The sequence below is a fragment of the Telmatherina bonti genome, assembly GCF_933228915.1.
Source record: "Telmatherina bonti genome assembly, chromosome: 10".
Taxonomy (NCBI): domain Eukaryota; kingdom Metazoa; phylum Chordata; class Actinopteri; order Atheriniformes; family Telmatherinidae; genus Telmatherina; species Telmatherina bonti.
Genome location: NC_136628.1, coordinates 34369361 through 34393401, shown reverse-complemented (window position 1 = coordinate 34393401; position 24041 = coordinate 34369361). Strand labels below are relative to the sequence as shown.

General features: G+C 38.8%; 1 protein-coding gene across 1 annotated transcript in view; it reads left to right on the top strand.

Annotated features, from left to right (window-relative positions):
- ntm (neurotrimin) overlaps window positions 1-24041 on the top strand; it is a 585757-nt gene that overhangs the window by 536133 nt on the left and 25583 nt on the right. The window contains exon 4 of the mRNA XM_079247868.1: window positions 11046-11171. Coding sequence (XP_079103994.1) covers window positions 11046-11171 — 126 coding nt within the window. The remainder of the gene's footprint in view (window positions 1-11045; window positions 11172-24041) is intronic.

Below are 24041 nucleotides of genomic sequence, written 5' to 3'. Positions count from 1 at the left end.
TGGAAAATCTTCAGAGCAAAACCAGAAGGTGTGAAGTAGTTTGAACTCCTGAAGTTAAAAGATGAAAAATCAACAAAATCGCCGTGCTCTATTTTATCACTGAGAAAAACACTGACTTGTCAAGGAATCAGGATCACGATGACAGGTTATAAATGTGATTAAGACGTCCATCAAAACATCAATTATAACATTGTTAAAATAAATAATTGAAGGATATTTTTTGAGAATACTTCATGGTACCTATGTTATATGTGGAACACATGACTGGACCCTGGTATGAACGTCTTGTGGGCGGGACACGGGAATACTGATGATGATGAGTGTTGACTTCAGGAGGAACAGGAGTAAACAAATCACTGTTGACATCCTGGGGGAGGAGATGGAGGGATAAAGCGGCCTTGGAGCTGATTATCCAGGAAAGAATGCTGCACAAGCTGCTGAAAATAATGGCAGATAATTCTCATCCCTTAAACAACAGAGTGGAGAAACAACATTGTGTGTTCAGTCTGAGGCTTCTTCAAGTCCAATGCAAGACAGAGAGGTAGCAGAGATCATGCCGGCCAGGAATCATGCCCCTCTGGAACATGACAATATCTTCTGCTAGATTATTAGGGCCCGAGCTATAGTATAGGTTGGGTCCTATTGTTGTTTTTATGGTATAAAAAAAACTACTCCAACATAACAAAACAAAATTCAAGTTTTCTTAGATTTTCATTTCCCTAAAGAAAATCTGTTCTTATTCTGTAAGTTGATGTCAAGCTTTCAGCAGCTTTGTGTCTTTCTTTGCTCTGACAGTTTTCTTACCGTTAAACAAATCAATATGTATTGTCTTCCTTATGTTGCATTATATCACAATGTATTGTGTCATTGCCCCTGTATTGTGATACTTGTATCGCCATATTCTTGCAAATCCACACCTCTACCTCCACCATCTGTTAGAAACTTTACACAAAAACTACTGGATAGATTCTTCTTTCTGGGAATGGGTTTTGCTCGAACGTAGATTCCTTTACATTTTGGGAGTAACCCGGATCATCATCTGGATTCAGGAATGTTTAATCATTGCAAGGTAGGGCCATTTCAGTATACACTATTCACAAAAAGTTAGGGATATTCAGCTTTTGGGTGAAATTTCACAACAAGCCTAAAATGCATTTAGTAGTTGATGCTCAAGGGCACATGACGAGATATTGAGACGTTTAAATTTTTTGTTGTGGTGTAACTACCATTGTTGTTACCTTTTGTGTTGAATGAATTTTTTTAGATGAGGAAATCAGTAGTGCATCCGTCTACTTAAATGTCTTACTTTTATGATATTATATCACTGTAGCATGAACATATTGCATTTTCCATAAATTTTACCTGAAAGCCAAATATCCCTAACTTTTTGTGAGTAGTGTATATACACATAACTCCACAATAAATGTCCACAAAATACAGAATAAAAAGGTTTTACAAGATAACAGATCTGGATTCTGGACAACAGCATCCAGAAAGGAGAAATGATGGGATCTTTGGAAGTCTCCAACAGAACAAATGAAGATGTAAACATACAACAAACATGACAATATAGCCAAAACACTGGATTCATTTTCAGTGCATTTAGGAATCTAAAAGCATAAAACGTATAAAATAACAATAGGTTAGAAATGCCAACATAGTTGGAAAAGAGCTGCTTGGTGGAGGTCTGCGCTCTCAAAGTGCTTTTTCTAGTTAGATTTTAAAACAGTGTTTAACACAATAAGGGATTATTGCATTAAATTCGGCCTCCTACATGCTAATTTTTGTGCAGACATATTTTTCAGGGCATCGTCAGCAACTTCTCACGTGTGTCATGTTTTATTTAAAAGTCTGGTGAGCTGACTGGAGCATGATCTTTATCAGATGCATTTCCATGCCCATTTTAACATGGAAGCATGAGCAAGTGTGTTGCATCCTGCACTTTATTTCACCTGTAGAGCATTTGTTTTTCTTTTATCTGTCAGTTATGAGGAGGAAAAAAACTGCCTGAATTACAGCCGACTAGAATCAGTTGTTGCAGTCCAAAAAACATTTTGATGTTTATTAACATGACAGCTTGTATTTGTTGTTTATTTTAGAAAATAGTGAATCATTGGCCTTGTGAACCAATGCTAAATAGAAGCTACTCTGGCACATTTGCTTTATGCTTTTGTTACTCTGGAAGGGTAAACAGGGATTAAACTGACATCCAATAAGTTATTCATAGATATTTTGTCTTACAAACATGTCTGATGTGACTAAACAGCACAAAGCAGTCGTTGCACGCGATGCTTACACAGATGATTTTTCAAATGTTTAAAAAAAAAAGCCTTTTTTTCTTTTTTTTTGCTTTGAAATGGAAATGACTTAATGCTTTGTTGCACAGGTCTGTCAGGAGAAAAAAAAAAGTTGGGTTTTTTTTAAGAGAAGGAAGTTTGTTAAAAGTGAAGCGTTTCTACAGGATGAGGCATCGCAGTGACACAGCCATCAATTACATTTTCTCCTGTCAGGTATTTACATGTCAGAACAACTTCAGATATGTTGTTGAGTCATAACTATGGATTTTAACAGACTTTATACACAGAGAATTAGCATTTTAATGTTTTGGTGGTTGCTTTATGCTGTAGTCGCATGTATTTTGTCTGACCCTGTAAATTGAGTATACTGGTGGTTATCATGGCTGCTGCACACATTTTGTGCTTCTTTGAAGCATCATTTGGCTAGTCCCTTGAAGCTTGAAGTTTCATTTATACTTAGCAGTCAGATTTTTTTTTTTTTTTTTTTTCGCAGCCATAAATGCATAACGCCACTTGAAGTCAGATATCTGTCTTGATTAGTCGAGACATAATGAAAAGACTAGTTGAAAAGACAATATAGAGCTGACCTCAGCCATTAAAGCTGGCTAGTTTCCAGCACCGACTCCCAATCTCAACTCAAATGCACCAAAACACTACACGTTCACAACCTGCAAAGTACAAGAAACCACAAAGGGGCAGTGTTGATATCATCAATCCATCCACCCATCCATCCATCTGTTTTCTGCCAGGGTCAGGATGGGGCACAGCTGCTTAAGCAGTGGAGCCTGGACTTCTTTCTCCACAGTGACATTCACCAGCTCATCCTGGGTTATCCTGAGGTGTTTCAGGCCAGCCCAGAGATGTAATCCATGCATCGTGTCTTGGGTTTTCCCAGGAGTCTTCTCCCAGAGGGACATTCCCGCAGCACCTTGCTGGAGAGAGGTCCAGGAGGCATCCTCACCAGATGTCTGAGCCCCTTCATTTGGTTCCTCTCCTCCCGAAAGACCAAATTTCTTGCATTATTTCTCAGGCAGAGCCAGGCCACCCTGCTGAGGAAAACTCATTTCAACTACTTGTAATAATAATAATACATTTTATGTAACGGAGCCTTACAAGGCCCCATCATAAAAAAAAAAGAAAAAAAAAAAAGCTATAAGTAAGACACACAAATGGATGAATGGCAAAGTAAATTTGCAATGCAGTGATTACAACAAATACTCAGTTTTAAACAAAAACCTTTTGAGTCTGGATTTGAAGATGGGAAGACTGTCAGAGTTCTGAATATCTGGTAGAAGAGGGTCCAGACCGGGGGAAAAGATCTCATTTCTCTCACTACCCCCAGTTCGTGAGCATAGGTGAGGGTTGGAACACACACCGACTGGTAAATCCAGAGCTTCGCTCTTTGGCTCAGCTCCTTTTTTGCCACACAGATCGATGCAGAGTCCGCATTACTGCACACGTCACCAATCCACCAGTCGATCTCACACTCTGCTCTTCTGGAAACAATTGGCCTGCATGTAAAATTCAAAAATCAAAGGCAATTAAAAATTGATAAATTAAAAACTATTTCTATTGGTTTCGTGAGCCTTGTATACCATCTTCAATACCACATTAAATGAATTAAATCCTTAACTCTTTTCTTGCCATGTTTATTTTCATCTTTACATCCTGCAAAGTTAGTTAATAAACAAGGATAATACATCAGCAAGCTTTGAAATAATCACACTCACATCAGTGCCGGCTCACTGCATACATGCAAGGTTAAAAAGCAAGTACTGTATATTGTTGGCCTGAAGCTGACTTTATGGTTTACAAATCAGCACATGTACTCCCAAGATATTTGTATTCATTACAGAATTTGTGCATAAGCATGTTAATGAGACTTGTTTCAAATTCCAGGCTGATACCTGATCAGCGTCTGTATTGTTCTCTCGTTTGCTTGCTGTCTTTGTTCGTTGTGTGTTTTTGTGATATGTTTTCTTTTTTAATGGTTGCTGAGTTATTTTGTTGGCATGACTTGGTTTTTGGAAAGCTCATTTAGATTCGCCACCTTACACAACATTAACATCTATGAAGTGTACCAGCTGTAGGGCTCAAACAGATACAACAGATACCGCAGGGGGCTAAAATACATCACTGCATCACAAAATTTTCATTCACTTTTTATGTTTTTCAGAAACTCTGAGATTTCTGCCTGGAATGATTTAACTTGTACTCCATGTTGCTAAATTTATCATGTACAAAAATAAGTTTAAGTGTGTACAACTGTAAAACCCCACAGAACACGTGCTGGGATTCCAGTGTTGAGTTTTGCTTGAGAAATTATTTTCACCTTTTCAGATATGACATTGTAGTGTGGAAAATACAAACTGAGTCTGGTTGGTTGTGAGAGACAATATGGATCCAAATGGAAAAAAAGTCACTAGTGGAGGAAGTATGGTTTAAAACAGGAGAAAGATTGTGTATCTATATATACATAATAATGTGGCTGGGTAGCTCAGTGTGTGTGTGTGTGTGTATATGTATATGTGTATAACTTGTGTAAAACAGTGTGTATATATGTATATGTGTGTGTATATGTATAAGTGTGTGTATATGTGTATATATATATATATGTGTGTGTGTGTGTGTGTGTGTGTGTGTGTGTGTGTATATATCTATACAAACACATAAAAAATTTATATATATTATTGTATATTTATACACACATCTATAAATATGCATATATATAATGTGAGTGTATGCCAAGATGATAACTATATTTTTAAAACAGTGTATTTTGTATAGTACTTTAATCAACAAAAAGCATGAACAAAAACATAAATAGCTGTATTTATATTCCCAATCCTTAGATGTAAACACAAGTTACAAGCATTGGGAAAAGTTTGCAAAGAATCACGACTTTTTGTAAGTGATGCGTAGATAATGAGGTGTATTGTAAGTCCTGAAAGAGTTCTCCAATGGGACAGATGTCCTGGCCTCAGTGTGCTGAGTTTAATAAAAAAAATGACCATTTTGTGAACAGTAATTTTTTGCGCTGCTTCTGACATGATGATGGAAGCTGCTAACCAACATTTTCACGGGATTAGTTTTCTACTTCTAAAATGTTCTTCAGGGGCGTGGTGTAATTTCGTTTCACCTCCAAATGAAGATGAGGTCACGTCTGATAAACATCAGCATTCAGAGTTTGTGGTGGAGGTTTTCCTAGGTACCAACTGACTGATCAATGCAAAATATCTGTTGGCATTGGAACATCATTGACATATACACATGAAATATGAAAATAGTAGTTTTTTGCTGAACTTTCCTAACTGGAGTCCAGAACTGATAGACTGAAGCCATACTTGGACATTGCATTTCGAACCACTCTTGCCGTGTAATAACACTCCTGGCGGACCCCAGTTCCCACACTCTGCAGATGTGATTGGAGTCAGCTGTGAAGATCGGATTTACTGAAACAAACAAACATCAAAGAAGAGCGTATTGACTGCACTGTCACGTTGATGAATACTGGTGGCTTGCACAACAAAGGCATGAACAGCAATTCTGACCCAGAAAAGGGTTTCAAAGATGAATTAGTTAATGTCACACCTCAGTTGAAATGCATTACAGTTATTATTAGCTGCCTTGGCAGAAATAATTCTTCTGAATTAACTCTATACCTTAAGCTGCTCCGTTACCATTACATCTAAATGTTTTCCATTTCCATTTATGTTTCTGTGAATGGATTTTCATGTATTAAGTCTAAGATTTTGTTAGGAAAAGCCCCACTGAAGACTAAATACATCTGGATCAGTTCGAGACAAAGTAGTTTGTTCTTATTTGAAAAACATCTTAAGATTCAGAGCAGATGTTTGGAAAACAGCTGACTTGATATCTGAAAAAAGTGCCATTTATTTACATTTGAACAGTATAGAGAATCAGAGAAACCTGCAGGGAGGTTCTCAGGGCATCATGGGAACCCCCCAACCTACCAAGCCTATGATAGCATCAAGCTAGCTCTAACTATAAGGGTTATGAAAAAGGAAAGTCTGAAGTTTAATCCTAAAGGTAGAGTGTCTGGTCCAAACTTAAATAAAAAGCTGGGTACACCATGAAGGGGTGAGAACTGAAGGGTATGGTTTCAAGCTTTGTTTTCACAAACAAGCGCAGGTCGGGCCGGGACGTGACGGGGCAGGATAGGACGAGGCGGGGCGGGGTAAAGAGAGTCAGGCTGTGAGGCATCCTTTGCATTCCAATACCCAAAAAACTATTAAGGGTACCCAGATATCCGTCCATTATTTTTTGAGACCTTTCCATCCTTACCAACCAATCTCGCCAATCCGATCCGAAACGGTGAAGCCTGACAAAATACAACCCTTAGATTGGTATAAAATAAAAGTAATTACCTATATGACCTGGCAGAAAAATAAAGCAGGGTTTGCTTCTTGTTAGGAGCAGCAGAACATATTTTTCTTGATTAAATCTCCGTTAAAATGGTGTTGCAAAGTATCGTTTATAAAAAAAAAACACACATGCAAAAAAACTGTTGGATGACCGCCTTTCTCCTCATTTGCTTCTGTGTTGTGTTTTGGTTATATTTTCAGTAATGTGGTCTGATGGTGTCAAGCTATTATGTAGCTTGGACATCTATCACAATCCGACTGGTAGTCCGCCTCTCAGATAAGGTTATGATAGACTCAACACAACACCATTACAGTTAACCATCCCACCCCAGGCTGGTGGAAATGAAGCTTTAGAGTATTGAAAAACCACCCAGCAGACTGAGATTGAAATGCTCTGTTGGGAAAGTATGGACTGATGGGATCTTTAAAATCAACATCCACAGGTTTGAAAAGAAAAGTGCTTTATTGTGCAAATAAATGTAATGGTGCTTATTATGAATACAGGCGATCCTCTGTTCATCAACAAGTTCTGTTTCTATCCCGTGTCTTAATCTGAAATTGTGCGTAAATCAGATTTTTAACCTTAAATACTCTCTAAATACCCACTAAATATCTAAATACATATATATCATACTAATGGAAAAACCGTACTGGCAATTAAAATCTACATTTCACTTAAAATAAAATAAATATGCACACACTCAGGCGTCATCTCAGCCTTTGGGTAATGCATCATAAGAGCTTATATGGAACTTCAAAACTTGCTCTAATTTTTTTTTTTTAATCTTATTTACATTAAGTTAATGAACATCATAAAGTCAAAATGAAGTCTGTCAAGAACCGTGTTACCCAATGACTCCCTGTAACTTTATTTGCAAGTAGAAGAATGACAAAAAGTGATCCACTTCACAGACCTTAGTTACTAAGAGACAGCACGTCTTATCCTCATGCTGTAAGATTAAGGAACTGGATGGTTTTAGGCGGTTGTCTAGGAGGATCTTTGTCCAACAGCTCTTTTAGAAGGTCGCTTGATTAAGCAGCCGTCTGTGAGAAAAAGACTGGTGGCCATATAATTGTCTGGCTCCACAGTAATCAATACGTTTTTCCAGCTCGGTTTTATAAAGCAGACATTGCAGAAACAGCAGTTCAATGCTTTAGCATTGTTATCCTTTGTCATCCATTGACAGAGAGTTCTGTTATCCTGAATAGTTTTTAATGAACGAAGCAGTGTTGGAAACCATCCCAAGCTTTTTACAGATTGTTACCAGAACTTAATGAGAGGTGCTCTGTAGTGTAAATAAGCTAACAGGCTAGTGCCATGTTTCTGGTGGTGGGAAGCTAATTATAGATAGTTTTTGCTGTAAGGAGGTATACATGAAAACTCACAGCCAGGAACTTGCTGATAAATGTAGCAATGGGATACTAGTGTGATGATTGACCTGTTGTGCTCCAACTCTTATGTCATTTTTCTCCTTGTAAATCTTCCTAAAAGTATACCTGTGCTGTAGCTCAGACTCATTTTACTCATTCTATACATTAAATTTCCTCTGACCAACAAGTGAAGTAAATACCATTAGTAGTTCACTGTTAGGTACCTTCCCTGATTTTAACTCAACTTACTCATAAACATGTATTCTCTACCCTCTCATGGCCTGCGGGATAAATAAACCATAACCTCTGCATCAAGATTAGCTGTTTTTATCCTCCTGTGCATAAGTCTGGAAGCTCCTGAACCTCATGACAGGCAGAAAACAAACATCTCACTTCTTATACTTGTTGGATGCACAGAGGCAAAAAGCTAGGATACTAAGGTGTAGGTACTTACTTAAACATAAAAAAGTTTACTCTAACATGCAGATATCTTCTTTTTTTGCCCTGTTCTTGTTTTCTCAAGCATTTTTTGGACTTTTTATTGGACAATAGCTACAGAAAAGGGGTCTGCAAAAAGCTTCAGGCCTGGATTTAAACATTGGCCGACCTTGAATGGGATTTATAACCTCTACATAGGGCAGCTGCTCAATCAGTTGAACAAAATACCACCTGCCTGAAAGTAAACTTTAGGTTTATAATGCTGTGTTCACACCAAGAGGAATGCATTATTTTTGCTCAACTGCTGAGTTGCAAGTGTGTGTGCATATGTCCATATCAACGACCATTTTACAAACAGTTTGCTTCCACAAATGACTATTCATATACAATGTTATGGATCATATGACTATGTCACATTCAAGAAGTGAAATCAGCTAAACGTCATCATCATCATCAGTCAACAATTCTAAAAATTAAACTATATTTTAGTGTTGACATCTTTAACCTTCATCACACTGCATAAAAAAATGACGTTCTTTCCTTATTAAACTGCATTCTTTTTCACAAACAGAAAACAAAATCATGCTTACCTGTTTCAAAAGCAACACGACTTGACCGTCCTGCTCTGTCCCCCTTTGCATCTTTCACTGGATCCGCGTACCGATTAGTTTCGCTGACGAACAGAGCGATGATCTCTTAGTTGAAGAACAGCTCAAACCCTTCAGACACATCGTTGTCTTCTATATGTGGCCCTGCAAGTTCACCAACAGTGAACTGTGTTACTGTATTTCTGCACATGAATGCGCCGGCAGTGTTGAAGGTTAAATGCATCCTTCCCACATCTGATGTTTTGGCAGAGGAATACAATAACATATAAGGTAATCTCATTACAATTTACAGAAGAAAGGAGCAACAGGTAGGCTAACTGATTACTTTAGTGAGTAACAACCCCAATACTGCTCTTTTGTTTTACCACCTTAAAAGCCATTTTAAAGGCACACCATATTTTAAGAAACATATCAACCAACTGCTTCATTTAAGAATAGGACTTGATTAAAATAATTAAAGGCAGAGTATGTAAGAATTCAAGGCGATTCTTTCCACCACTAGGTGGCAAACACCAGGTCGTGAGCAAAACCACAAAACTGCTACCTCCACAAACGACCACAGGTTGGCAGTAATGAGCAAAACTCACCCCTCCTCCTTGCCAGCTCCAATGAGGGCAGGAATTGCTTGTGAGCTGTAGCTCAGAGCCGCTCTGCAATAAATGGGCTGATACTCCCCCTACTGGTGGAAAAAAAGTTTTTTTTTTTACTGGTCAGAAAACATTCAAGAAGGGTCTTTGTCATTAACTAAACTTGTAATTTAATAACACATCAAATATGGACAGACTGGAACCTACATGTTCAAAAAACTATCTAATTATGATTGAAGTTATTTTTTTTAGTTAATTTATTTAGAAAATATTAAATCTTACATACTCTACCTCTAAAGACTCTGTAATTAACTCATCATAATCAATCACATATTTGTCCCAAAAAGCAACGTTTTTTATTTAAATGGATTTTAGTGACATAAGTGGATGACTGAATGAAATTATATAGAGAGAGATATATTAATATTATAAACTCAAGCTCTAGTTAATGTGTGAAAAAGTCCACCCTGCCCTAACAAGCCTAGTTTATATTCCTCCAACAATCCAGGAAACATTTTGTCTCTTTTTAGGTTTGCAAAACTGGCATCTGCAATTTTCCTACAGCGGTTAATGGAAACTCTGGCTGTGCATCTTGGTTTAGAAAAGCATGTAACAACCATGGAACAGAAAACTTTCTAACTACACAAACATGCACATTTTTCTTCCATCCAACACTTTCTAAGTAATGTAAGTCAGTTACAGGTCTGGTCCCTGTGTCCAACATCCAGTATGCAGGCATTAAACTTTGAGAAGTACTTACCAGTACTGTGCAGTGCCAGTAGAACTTATGGACACACTAGATTAATGTAAAATGCAATATTGTTTCTGCATCTTCTTACATAAGCTCTGAAACTTCCTTCCCTTTGTCTTTATCTAAAAGTGATACGAATAAGTCAAGCTGGAAACTATATCAAACAGCTTCTAGTGTAAACTTCTGTGTATGTCTATTCAGTTTCAAAAATGTAAGACGTGTGGAATCTGAAAGCTTTCCTAGAGGAACATAACACAGCATTCCCCGGATCTCTTTAGGTGCAACACAGCATTTCCTCTTTACTTTTTACACACCACTCTTTAGGTGGAGTCATTGTTTACGCCTAAAAGTTCCCAAAAGGTAAATAATACAGGAAGAATAACAAAACAAATGGAGCAGAAACCATGGACATGTCTTATTTAAAAGAAAGTTCAGTTTTTTACAGTTTCTGTAATTTTTTTTTCTTTATTCTTAACTTTTTTCTTAAAATTTGAATATAAAAAAGTCATCTTTCATTTATATTTGCACGCCAAACGCAACGGCTTGTAAGTATTGGATGTGTTCTAATTTTCTTCTAACCTCATCTTTTACTTCTGTTTCTCATTCAGTGCCACCAAAAATCATCAACCTGTCCAGGGATATTGTGGTAAATGAAGGCTCCAATGTCACCCTGTTGTGCCAAGCCGGCGGCAAACCAGAACCGTCCATCAGCTGGAAACTCATCTCCAATTTAGGTAAGTTAGTCAGTAAAGATGGGTTTACCTGCGAAGCCATTTTCCAACTGCTAAAACACATCAGACTCCCGCTGTGCTTCATGCGCCCTTCCCCTCATTCCCTCTGTTGGTCCCACGTATCAGTGACTTTGTTTGACCCCTGCTTGCTTCACTTATTATCCATCATTACCAGGTTCTGGATTGTCATTTACAACAGGATCATTCACAGGAAAACAAACTTACCCTGCTGTAATTGGACTAATTAATTAGGATAATTGAATGGATGTAAATGTTGTGGAGGCACTTTGAATGACAGGATTAATGCAGAGAAGATTACCACAGCCGGATTCATTATGCATTCAAATACTGTGCAATGCCAAGTATGTCCAAAATTGTCTCTTTCTGTTTTGTACATTCTCAATGGCTTATTGCTTTATTTCTTCCTGGAGACTGAAGGAAACAATGTGCTTATGTACGCCTGTGTGGCCACGCTTTGCTTAATCAGGCCAAACGCGTGCATTCATATTCCTGCATGGGCCCAAGCTTCCCTGCTGTCCTTTGTTGAAACTCGGATTTGGGAATTGAAATCTTAACATGGCACACATGTGACTGACCTGTCTGTAAGGAGATAAGCATGGAGAAAGGACAGCAGCTGCTTCTGTTTGTGAAACATCCCATGCTTGTGCAAACACTCCTGTGCCGATCTGGTCTCCTGGAAATTAGAACCAATTGTTTTCACCACTTATGTTCAGGTAAACTGTAATGGTCGGCTGATTTACTTGAAAGGTTTTGATTTTATGTCATTTTTTTCCATAAATGACTTAACCCTCTGGAGACCAAGGGTATTTTAGAGAAATAAAGCTGACTTTTTTTTGTTTAAATGCTATTAAACATCACCTTTCAATGCCCCATAATGTCCTATACCTTGTTTTTCCAGTTTTTTTTTTTTTTATTTTTTTTTTTTTTATTGAAATATCATAAACTGCTATGTAAATGAGGCTCCTTTGCTTGAAACTGAAGCGCCGCAGCTTTCCGAAATCACTGTCAGCTGCACACACTGTATCTGTTACCAAGTTATACATCTGTTACGACGCCGTCGTGTCGTTTACGTTGAAATAAACTACTTGAGTAATGCAACTGTTTGTTTGAGCAATTATGCATGGTATGTGTGCATAAAAGCTGCTGTTTTCATAATTTATCGGCCTTGTAAATACAGAAGGCAGCTATCCGACTGCTAATGACACCGATGCATAGTGATTGACATTGTTTGTAGGCGTTTGCTGAGGCATCATCGGCTCTGATTGGACAAACACGTGTCATGCGCCAAAGACAAAGGCTCTGATTGGAACACCTATGTTGACACAACACTGTATCACCTATGAATGGGCTACAGTGATGCCAGAACTACCACCTGAAAGCCCAGAGTCTACTGATTAAGATGGGGGGGGGGAAGTAAGTTTCTATCTTTTATGGCTTGACAGCTGTACTCAATTACACACAACATGGTCCCTGGCATTGCCGACGCTGCCGGCGGCCCCAGAGTGTTAAGTAAAAGATTTACTTCATGAATTTGGAGACCGATGCTGTGAGACACTTAACTCTCAGCAACATCAGCCAGAGTTCACAGTCAGACTCCAGTCTGTGTTTGTCTTCAGGCAACCAGAGCACGAGCACTCTAGATAAACAACAATATATGATGACAGAATGTGTAAAAGCTTCTTTGGTCCACAGCACCGCACATTGCAGATTGACTATGAAGGCTAAAATAAACAGTACGTGGATTTTTCATGCTCAGTTCTGTTGGGGTTGAGTAGAAGCGAGTCTGCTTATCAGTCAGTATCAGTAAGTGTCCATGTGCAGTTATTAGTATTCAGTACAAATTATTCATTTAAAACATTAATTGTAGGGAGCAGACAGGAAGGAACTCCTGCAGAGTAATAACTAAACACTGGTATCAGTCTGCAGGGTCTGTCTGTATGTGTGAAACTTGGACGGATATGACATGCACAGAGGACAATGAGGACAAAAAGGACAATGTGAATCTATGAATCCAAGCACTGGCCTTCACAACCAGCGGTTATCACAACACACATACACAAAAATCACAAACAGCTTCTTTAAAATAAGAACATTAATAGTGATTGTTGATACTTTAGTAAATACTAATCAGTGATAAAGGAGTTAATAAATACTGTTGTGTAGTTCTACCATATTGTTATGCTAGGATTATACAGTAAAAACTAGAAAAGCACTTGGAGAGTGCAGACCTCCGACAAGCGGCTCATTTTATAATGGATACGCTATTAGATTCCTAGATGCACCAATAATGAATCCACAGTGTCTTGGCTGTATTGTGCTGTTTGTTGCATGTTTAAATCATAATTTGATTTCTTGTAGTGTTAAAATTTCAAAAGATCCCTTTTCTTTCTGTTTTGGATGATAATCCAAAGTGTCCTTAATTTTGCCAGAATCCAGATCTATCTTTGATATCTTATGAAACCTCTTGGGAATTTCTCTAGGATTTTTACCCCAAGCACCCTGACCATTTATTGTGGAGTTATGTGGCAAAGGTCACAAAGAATCATTGTGTTGTCGTGAAGCTGACTCAGTGTGAGTGTGAAGGCTCATTTATGCTTTTGCACATAATTTGGTCCGTTTTCAGGGCCCTTGCAGGTGCATACCCTGATGGACCAAATGGGATAGCACTACCAGAAATCATGGGGGGAGTGTTAAGACATACAACCGATGTACTACCCATTAAAAAACTAAGTAGACAAAGCTGGGGATGTATTTAACTGGCACACCGACCAGCATTGCTTTGTTTTATGTTTTTGACAATGTACATAATAATGGTTTCCTTAGGTGTCACCATGTTTACTGTTGTGTGAAACTGGTGACTGAGTCCTACACATCCCTCTGGTGGACGTATTGGCTAACAACTTTGCCAATGTAAGGAACCTATGGAAATACAAGGGCAGGGATCTGTCATCATAAGTGAGCACAAATGGGACCTTAAGAGTAATTCTCTGCGTGTGGTTTTCAGTGCAAATGAAGGTAAGAAAACAAGGCAAGGCTGAATGGGGGCTTTCATTATCTGGATGGTGAGGTTACAAAATGGCTTGTATTGCTATAGAAACAATTGAACCACTAGATGGCAGCCATTTGCGTGTAAAAGGTGGAGTCACAAAATGGCTGCTGTTTGGCATGTGGCCAATGAGCATGCGGCTTGTTGTCTGTGTCGCCATGTGTTAGCATGTGTGAGTGACGAGTGGACAACAGAATAAGTATGTTTGAAATTGTTTATTGTGTCCGGATTAGTTAGAAAGACTAAGTGACTATTGTGTGTGTTAATATTTAGAAGAGCGCCAGTTTAGACAAAGAACATGTTACATTAGCTTGTCAGGACAAATCCCGGTCATATCATGAGTCACCTGATTAATGAAACATGTAAAACACAAACTCAGGGAAAATTCTATACAAAATCATTTACATAAATTACCGATCGTTTGCAGTAGGTTGCTCATGCTTAGCTGTTTTTAGCTAATGCTACTGCAGTTTCTAACTGCTAAAGCCTGTGTATCTGCTGCCAGTCCATGGGAATCAGCTAACCTTTGAAGAGGAGAGAGTTAAAAAGGGTTCCTTTGTCCATCGAAGTTCCAGTTATGTATAATTGGGTCTCCTATGCTCAGTGGTGTGCTCTTCAGAAGGAGGAGACGGGGCCCTTCTTCTTGGTCAAAGGAGGTTAGCAAGCAAGCTAACCGTGCAGCTCTCTTGGAAGAAAAATCCTTTGAAAATGAGTTTTCTGCAGATCCTGAATCGCTACTGCAAAACAGAACAAAGAAAGCCTGTGGCAGGCTGACCTGGAGGTGTTGGAGAGCAAGCTGAAGTTACCAGGTCTTGTCCTCCGGGGAGGTCTACCGCAGAGGGAGGTGCTACCCTCTCCAGGGTCACTGCAGATAGTGCTGTTACCTCATCTGAGGTAAGTTAAAAAAAAAGAAAAAAAAAGAACAGAGTAGAGGAAATCCTGGAGGCTTTTTGCTGAAGTCGCTGCCTGAATGTGATTCTCTTTTTTGCTAAAAGTTTATTTTTTAATCAATGAATGAATGATTTGGCTGCATGACATCCAACAGTTCTACAACCTGGTGATACTGATGGTCATTGTCTTGGTCCGTCCATTATCCCAGCAATGTCAACGGTGCCAAATACCTTCCTCATATATATACATATATATATATATATATACACATATATATACATATATATATATATACTTATATATACATATAATATATATATATATATATATATATATATACTCAAACTGTATATGTGGCTCATAAAGTTTATTTTAGCCACTTTTTTAATTGTTTTTTTTTTCAGATGGTTAAATTACACGAAGCAGTTCCAGACTCTCCTAAGTTTTGATTGCCACATTCATCCAGGTCACTTCATTGTCACAAACATGCTTTGGTCTGTGGCTTATCACTAGTCGACGATTGTTGGGTGATTTTTACTTATGCTACATTGATTTTCACCAGCAACTCATGCTATAACAGTGTTCTAACGTTAATAAGAGATCATTTGCAGCAGGTGACACTTTTACAAAGCTGAAAAACAAAGAATTTTCAGGAAAGGTGTAATGGAAATGTTTACAGAGGAATCAAAGACAAGCTCTGCTTTTGAGGGAAGAGAGAGGAAGTACATCAGAATGGACTGAACTACCAACTAAATTGGCTGAGAACACCACAGTGTGATGTATTTATAATTTTCACTTTCACACACTGGGAAATGAAAGAAGAGAAAAGAAAAAAGTTTCAGATTCATGTAAGACCAACTGTGTGTATTGTGACGGTGAGTTTAATTGTTGCATTGGTAGCTGATGCTGTACGCTGTGATCCAGAACCTTTCCCAGCATGCAGCTGCACAAGAATCCAGTAATTAGGATTTGTAGCCGCAGAAGCCATCGTTTCCACTGCTCAGCAAATGTTGCATAGTTATGTTTTAACCTTTCATGCAAGTGCAAAGACAGGATAATGTGCTTGTTTACTTGGCACAGTCATTTGTTCTCATGCTGCTTTTCCTTCTGCTTGTATCCAGGTGTATGGGAAGTCAGGGAGCCCTGCTTGTGTGCTGGCATGGTTCATTGCTCTTTGCTAGTTTTATCCGCATACTACAGTTTCCACTTGAGTGTATGGACAGACAGGGAGGTTTGTTTATATGCTGGCATGGTTGTTGACTTTAAAGATTTTCCCACTGATTTTTTTTTTTTTTTTTTTTTCCCACAGGTGAAGCAACATTTCTATGAGTGTGCAAAACATATGGAGTCTCTCAGACTTACAAACTTGCTATTTAGTAAACCTATCTTTGGTAGAGAAGTGAATTCATTTTTTTTTTTTTTTTTTTTTTTTTTGTCATTGTTCTGGTTAAATAAAAAATAAATGAAATCCTAAAATGACACATCAAACTGTTGCACAGACTGCAAAAGAAAAGAGAAGAGCATCTGGTCACTGGTGCATCTCCATGACACCAGTGTTACCAAAACATAACGTTCAAATAGCAATTTAATTTTCATGCCGTGTACTCTCATCTCTGTATCTTACCTGCTGTAACTAGCGCTTGTTAGTAGCTAGTTAATACCACCACCACAAAGTGGCGTTGGATTGTCGAGCTGATTGCCAACCGGCAGGCAAAGGCAACAAAGCAGCACTTCCCCACATGCTGGTACCAGTGCGAATAGACAACGATTACCATGGTGAAAGTGATGCATTGTTCAGTCTGGTGGTAAATTCAGTGTTTTCACTTAAACATGGTGGGACTACCCAGTAGCTTAAACGTAGCAGGGATTTGTTTTCCTTTTGTTGTTTTAATTGGTGATGTGCATGAATGAATTTACTCAGACTGACAACGTTTAGTAGATCTTCAGATAAGTAAGCTGGGTTTCTCTTCATACCGTTCAGATGGAGAACAGCTGTGGTCAATGTGTAAAGAAAGGAAGGAAGGAAAAAGAAACCGTAAATGTGATGATAAAACATTTAAAGGTTGGTTGGAGAGGTTCATGTTTGACACTTGAGGATTGGACTGGATGGACAGACGACCTTTTATGTCGTGTTTTTTTTTTTTCCCTCTTTGTAATTCTTGTGTTTGGATGTTTCTTTTGCACCCTGCTGTAATGTTTTAAACATTTTATGTAAATTGAGTTGTCTTGTGCATGACGTGCGAGGCAAAAAACAAAAAACAACTTGTCTAGCTGCTTTTCTCTCTATCTGCTCCATACGGAAGGCTTTCCAGGGAAGTTTTGCAGAAAGACACTATGCTAAGTTTACTTTCAGAGAACAGCGCTGCAGAAAATGTCCACAGTGTTGCCAAAGTCCAAAATTCTGTTTCAGTATCTCCAAGCTGCTGTGCAACTCTTTCCCAGCCTGAAGCTATCCAGCGTGGGCCCCGGCTGTGCAGGCACTCCAGGGTGTTAAAAAATACTGGATTTAATAAACAGCCTTCCCATGTGTGTGCATGTGTGTGTGTGTGTGTGTGTGTGTGTGTGTGTGTGTGTGCATGCACACAGAGACTGATGATTTCAGAGCGAGGCCAGGGCTCTTACACAGGCATGACCTAGCTCCCCCCGCCCCACCTGTGATAGATAGATGGCTTTAGGGGCTTGTAGTGGATCAGAAGTGATTCTTGGTTTCTCTCACAGCCCACACAACCTGACTGCAAAGTTTGCCGGCTCAGGTGGCCATCCGACAGCGGCCGCATCAAGCAGGCTGGATGAGCATGCACAGATTGAGTCTGGCCGAGGAGCAATGTATTCCAGGCGCCGGATGCTGGGAAAGATTCATTTAAAGTTGGACTGGATGAAGTTTTTGACCTTTTTTGAAGGTTTAAAGAAAAATTACTTCATTCGTGTTCTTGATCCTGTGGCTCAGGTGGAAGAGCGGTCTCTGCTATTCAGGAGAACGGTAGTTCAATGCCGAAGCATGTGTCACAGTGTCTCTAAGCAGGACATTGACCCATGATGTCTGTGTGTGTGTGTGTGTGTGTGTGTGAGCGAATGCTTAAAGGAGCTGAAGTTGAATAATGAAATTCCTCTGCAGTTTTAGACATTTGTGGTTTTATGAGCGTGCAACCTGCTCAGCTTCTGACACGATGCTGCTTCATCACTGGAAGCTTCCACTGGTCCTGATGCATTTTTTATCTATTTCTGCTGTTCTCCGCTTTATTTCCTGTATTATGGCCAGAAAAGTGGTTTCTTCGAAGCAGAAAGATGTTTTAATAACGAAGCCGTTGTCGTTGTCACCTCATTGCAGTGTGAGAGAAACTGAAAGTTGGTTTTAGAACCAAAACAGAGATTTTTTTTTCAGGTACTGACAAACGTTTATGAATCTAATTCCTGTAAAATAACAATAGTAAAAAAATTCTCACAGGATAGTCAGAGATTAAATAATTTTAACCTTCAATCCATCAAATTTCCATCAATATTTTTATTCTTCAAACAAAACTGTGTAGAAGTTTTGAGCCTCTGTCATTCTTCATGGAGAATGTTTTATTTATTCATTTATTTCATAAAGAAAAGAAATAACCCAGCAGCGATGGCTTTAATGGGTGAGGCCTGTAGGAAATAGAACGAGTTTTCAGACAGAGGGGATCAGCGTCCACATATGAAGGGGGAATGGACAGCACAGCTCAGCACAAGACCAGCAGACTTTTTTCATCTTTTCCACTCCAAACGTCACTGGGAATCCAAAGTGATACCAAACAGGACATCTTCAAGTCGGACGAGAGTCTTCAAGCTTTGGTTTCTCCTTGAGACTGTTGCTAGCTCTAACTTCCATTAAACAGAGGCTGGATTGCAGTCAGCGCTGCTGTTTAGAGGAACGTCGACGTTCCGTACTAAACGCTCCGAAGGGGAGCAAAACAAACCAGGAGTGCTAATGAACAGGAAGCGAAACAGAAAACTCAACGCGAGAAGAAAACCTACAGAATGAAACCAGACACAACTGAGACAATGACAACTGGAAGGTAAAACAACTAAACTACGACACCACAGCAGCCTCCTTTTGTTTTATTTGCACTTTTTACTTCCTGTTTTCAAGCTGCCAGACTTTGTTGTAACTTTCTAAAGTGGTCCTGAGCCGTAGTTCTGCTTTCTGAAGGTCTTCCAGCTCCTCCTGTTTATTTTCCCACTGCAGCTTTTCTACTGGTTCTTCTCACAGGAATGTGTTTTTATCTATGAAGACACTATTCTCTGACAAAAAAGTCCTTCAAGCATGAACCTTGTAGCCCGTCACAAAGAGCCTGAATTCCCTTCATGGCTCCTCACAAAGAATTTCACCTGAATGAAGCTAAAAGGAGCTGCCTTGGTTTTTAGTTTCTGTTTAGTGTTTTCATTTTCTTTATTATTGAGGAAATAAATGAACCAAATTCTGTTCAGCCATTAAAAGTGTGCAGGACATGTGTGATGAAGTGTGTTTTAAATAACCACTTCAGCCCCCACGGGGGAATAAAATAAATATTAGACAGATTCAAATAACATGAAATCAGTAAACACATCTAAAACTCATATTTTCCCTTTTGTTCTTGTGGCTTTTTGGAAAAAAACAAGAAAAAAACTGATAAGATGTGAAATTTGTGCCAAAAACCTGCGTAATAATGTGAGACCCACGCAAACACCCGTCCTTGCTTTAGATGTGCTAAAGAAGACGTTTCTTGTTCCACAAACTTATTCGAAGGACATTCTTTGCTGGAGGTGCTTTTTTTTTTCTCCTTTATAAAATGAAAGCAGATATCCCACATATGTGGGTCTCTGCGTGCCTGGCAGAGGGAACGCGGATCACTTCTCAGTGAACATAATCAATATGTCTAAGCTTTAATTTGCTCAGCCTTTTATTTTAGTAAGAACTGTTAAGTTTGATATCAGCGATTCAGAATCTGAAGGCTGATTTTTCTTACACTACCTTGGAAACGTTCCCGTAGGGATGTTCTGAAAATTTTATTGCCGCAAGCTAAAAAAAAAGAAATCTCTGACAAATCGCGAGCTCCAAAGGCCCCCTCCTACCTCCGTCCTCATCACGGCAGTCAGTTCTGCTTGCTTCGTGGAAAAGTTGATCAGACTGGGTTGTTTGGTTTGAAAAGCACTCAGTGTTTCCCATGACAGAAACCCAGCTGTGAACTTCCTCTGTGGGTCATAATGGCAACTTCACTTCATCCTCAATTTCCATTAATGGCCCGAATCAGTTGCAACGTTGCTGTGTAGATGAAAAAAAACAAAACAATAAATGACATGTTGAGCAGATCTCTAGACTCTTCATTTTCCTCCGACGCCCACCAGCGTGACACTAGAGGCTAGTTTTTACATAATTTATCCCCAGAAGCCAAACTGCACAGACAGAAATGCGTTATGCCATCACTACTCTTCTGGATCATCAACAAGCACGGCAACAAATGGAACTTTTGAAGCTGCTCAGAGAGCATGCTGAGAGTAGCCTCGACCCGTTTGACACGTCCCGTCTGTATTACTAAACCAAATCATCAGTTTAACCTCCTGATCTGTCGTTTCACAGGAAGCCAGTTTTAATTTCCATCTTAACTGCAGCAAAGAGTCGGAAATCCCTGAAATCTCTGTTACAAGGCGGCGTCAGGAGGAGGATCAGAAATGGAATTTATCAATATTTTGCTGAAAGTTTCTGAAAAGTTCAAATAACTGCGTTAATCGTCCGTCAGCGAACGGCGTCCTGACAACGTGCACGTGCTGAAAACTGCATCAGCCGCACATTTAGCAGAAAAAGCTGTTTTTTGCTTTTTTGTTATTTTTTTTTACTTTGTTTTTAACAAACTGATTTAACTCTTTGTTTTATGTTTATTAAGCAAAAACATGTGATATTGTTTATTAAATGAAATTAGATAGATAGCCAATTTGATATCAGTAGAGCAACTTTACTGCCATCATAAAGTCTGGTTCATATTTAACATTAAGCTTTTTTTCACATGCTGTAAAACCTTTTCCAAGCTCTGGCGCCTGACCGGTTAAAAAGGTCTAAACATGTATGTGTTGGATTACTGGTGATGGCACATAGAACAATGAAATATGTTTCCTGCTTGTCTGAAATATCAATAAATTGAAAAGAATTTTCTCAGGATGAATATGAAACGCTGCAGCTCCAAACATGTTTCATATCGTCGCACAATCTATGAACATCATCTCTGCAAACAACAACTCTGATGAAGATGCAGCAAGAATGTGTTACATTTCCAAACAGGGTGCAACATTATGATGATAAGTACAGACTTACCGTAATTTCCTTTTTTTTTTCCATGATTTGAATCCTGCAGCTTAAACAGTGATGCTGCTAGTTTATGGATTTTACCGGCTAATGAGTCGTTTTGCTCTCCGTGCACAAAATGACTGCATTAAAACACACATCATGGAAAACACAGGAAGAAATGCATATGATGCAGCTTTCAAGTTAAAGCTGAATCGATAGAGCTGCTAAAGAAGAACATAGAGCTGCAGCTCGGTGAAGGTTCAGCTTTGGTCCCAGTTCTGTAGCCCAGAAAATTTGCAAACTGAAGGATGCTTGAAAATATTGAGAATTACAATTATTATTATGATAAACAGAAGCGTCTGCCTTTCCCTTTGGCTTTACATGTTTTTTTTTTTTCTTTTACTAATTTGTTCAAAGTGAATCAAAATTAAAAATAATGAAATGGTCAAATATGTCATTAATTGTCAAAAACAATAAGAAAAACACAATTTACTTTTTCTAGTTTTCATTTTGAGGGCTGATAGGATGTTCTGCTGATTTTTGCCCTGAAAACTTTCACCTTTTCTTGTTAAAGCTGATTCTTTAATGAACATACTATTTTATTTAAGACTAATGCAAATATGTAAATAAATGTGATGCCTTTAAAACTTTTTTATTATTACTAGAGGAAGAGGATCTTACTCTTATGTCAGAATCCACCTGCAAGTGATCAATGCAGCAAACAATGTGGCATCAGGTTGATTAATCCTGACCAGTAGTAAAATAAAAGACTCATCCTTGGCAGTTCTCTTAGTTTACATAAGAACCTCCTTTCCACAGTGTCTGAATTAAAGCAGGTCCTTTTTGGGGTTCATGTTTTTGTATTTTGTTGCTTTCCGGTTAACTGAGATGTTATACGTACACACAGGTTTGTATAGTTCATCCATATTTATATCCTCCTCCTTTATTCCACAGAAGTTTTTATCATATCATATATCGTACTTCATATGAGCTGCTCAGGATAAAATACTTTTACACAGACTAGCTTGTAAATAAGTTCTGATCTCAGATAAGTTCATATTAAAAGTGTCAAAGAAAGAAAACTGGATTTGATTTTGTCTTTGAGTTCTTTTTTCTTTCTTCATTCACAAAAAGATTTTTCCTTCTTCTTGCTAGGTTCTATAACATGTTTTCAGTGATTTCTGGTTGTTTTGTTTTTGCCAGCTTCTCTGGCATGCTGCAATGTTCAATGATCGGATGTTTTGGCACAGTTCCACCTCTCAACTGCAGGGGGAGCCGATGAGCAAAGGGTGACTAAACTCTTCTTACGTACATAAATTGGGATGTCCGTTTCAGACGTCGTCGCACCTCGTTGCCGTCACACTTCCATGCGTCTTGTACGTTGCCATGGTTATGTCAGTTCGTCCATTGGTGGGCAGTGCTGACTTCAGAGATGTTCACAACTGTCCTAAAAACGCAACAAGAAATCTCCTCGATTGTCCTCAAGTTCTACTGTGGCCGTGTCCGAATGTCCCCCCGATTCCCTAAATAGTGCCGCAGATAGTGCTCACGACATTTTCTAGGGGTGTCCCAATGTCAAGAAAAAAAAAAAAAGAGTAGCGCATTAAAAATTTGCCAAAATGTATCTTAAGAAGTCGTGAGCATCTATAGTCACTAGACCAATAACCCCCAACTGCAGCCTGGAGATTGGGGCGGGGCTAGATATCGGGCGGAGTGGGATGTGGTTTGATAGGCAATGGGTGTTAGGGGTGAGGGTTAGGGTCAATGACAACCAATCAAAATGTTGAGGGGGCGGGTTGGACATCCAGCCCCACCTCATTCTTCACTCTGCAACCAAGACCCTCTCCACTAGACGGGTCATTATAGACCATGATGCATTGCAGGAGCTCAAAAGTAGTGAAAGTGACACAAATGTCAAAGTAGTTTAAAAAGAAAAACTATAAATCATTGATTTTATATCCTTATTTAATGAATAAACATGCAACAAAGAAAATATAAGAAAATAAAATGGAGATTAGAAGAGCTTACATTGGATTTGGAGTGACGTGGTGGTTACCATGGTGACAGACGGTAGTCACATGATCTGCAACGTGTCCGAATCAACAACAGAATGAAAACTGTATTTCTGCGACACAGCGTCGCCGTGTTTGGGAATTGTGTTGACACACGCACACAGCCTGAGTCTGCTTCAGGTGTTTTTATTTAGCAGTTTCTTCTTCTCTGGTTTGTTCGTTTTGCTGGTTGCGTGTCAGCTGTGCGACTCAGCACTGCCCCTCCATTTTCTGCTGGTATTGTTCTGTTTACTGCATCAAGTGACGGATTGTTGAGCCTGTGAAAAACCGACAAAATTACTTGTGTGACCAATGTAGGAGACGGAAACCGTCTGTCCGTCTGCTGCGTCGAGCCTTGAAACATTTTAAATCATAAGTTTGTAAGATTTTCTCTCATCGCCTGAGTTATGACATCAGTGTTCATCTCAACAGTCTTTTAGGATTTTAATGCCATCTGGTGTTGAAAAACATAAAAGATTAAGTCGTAAACATGATAGCACTCGAAAGTATAATTAAGAACAATGAAAGATTCAGGATCTGCAGAGGAAAAGAACATTGATCAAAGATTTATAGAATTATCT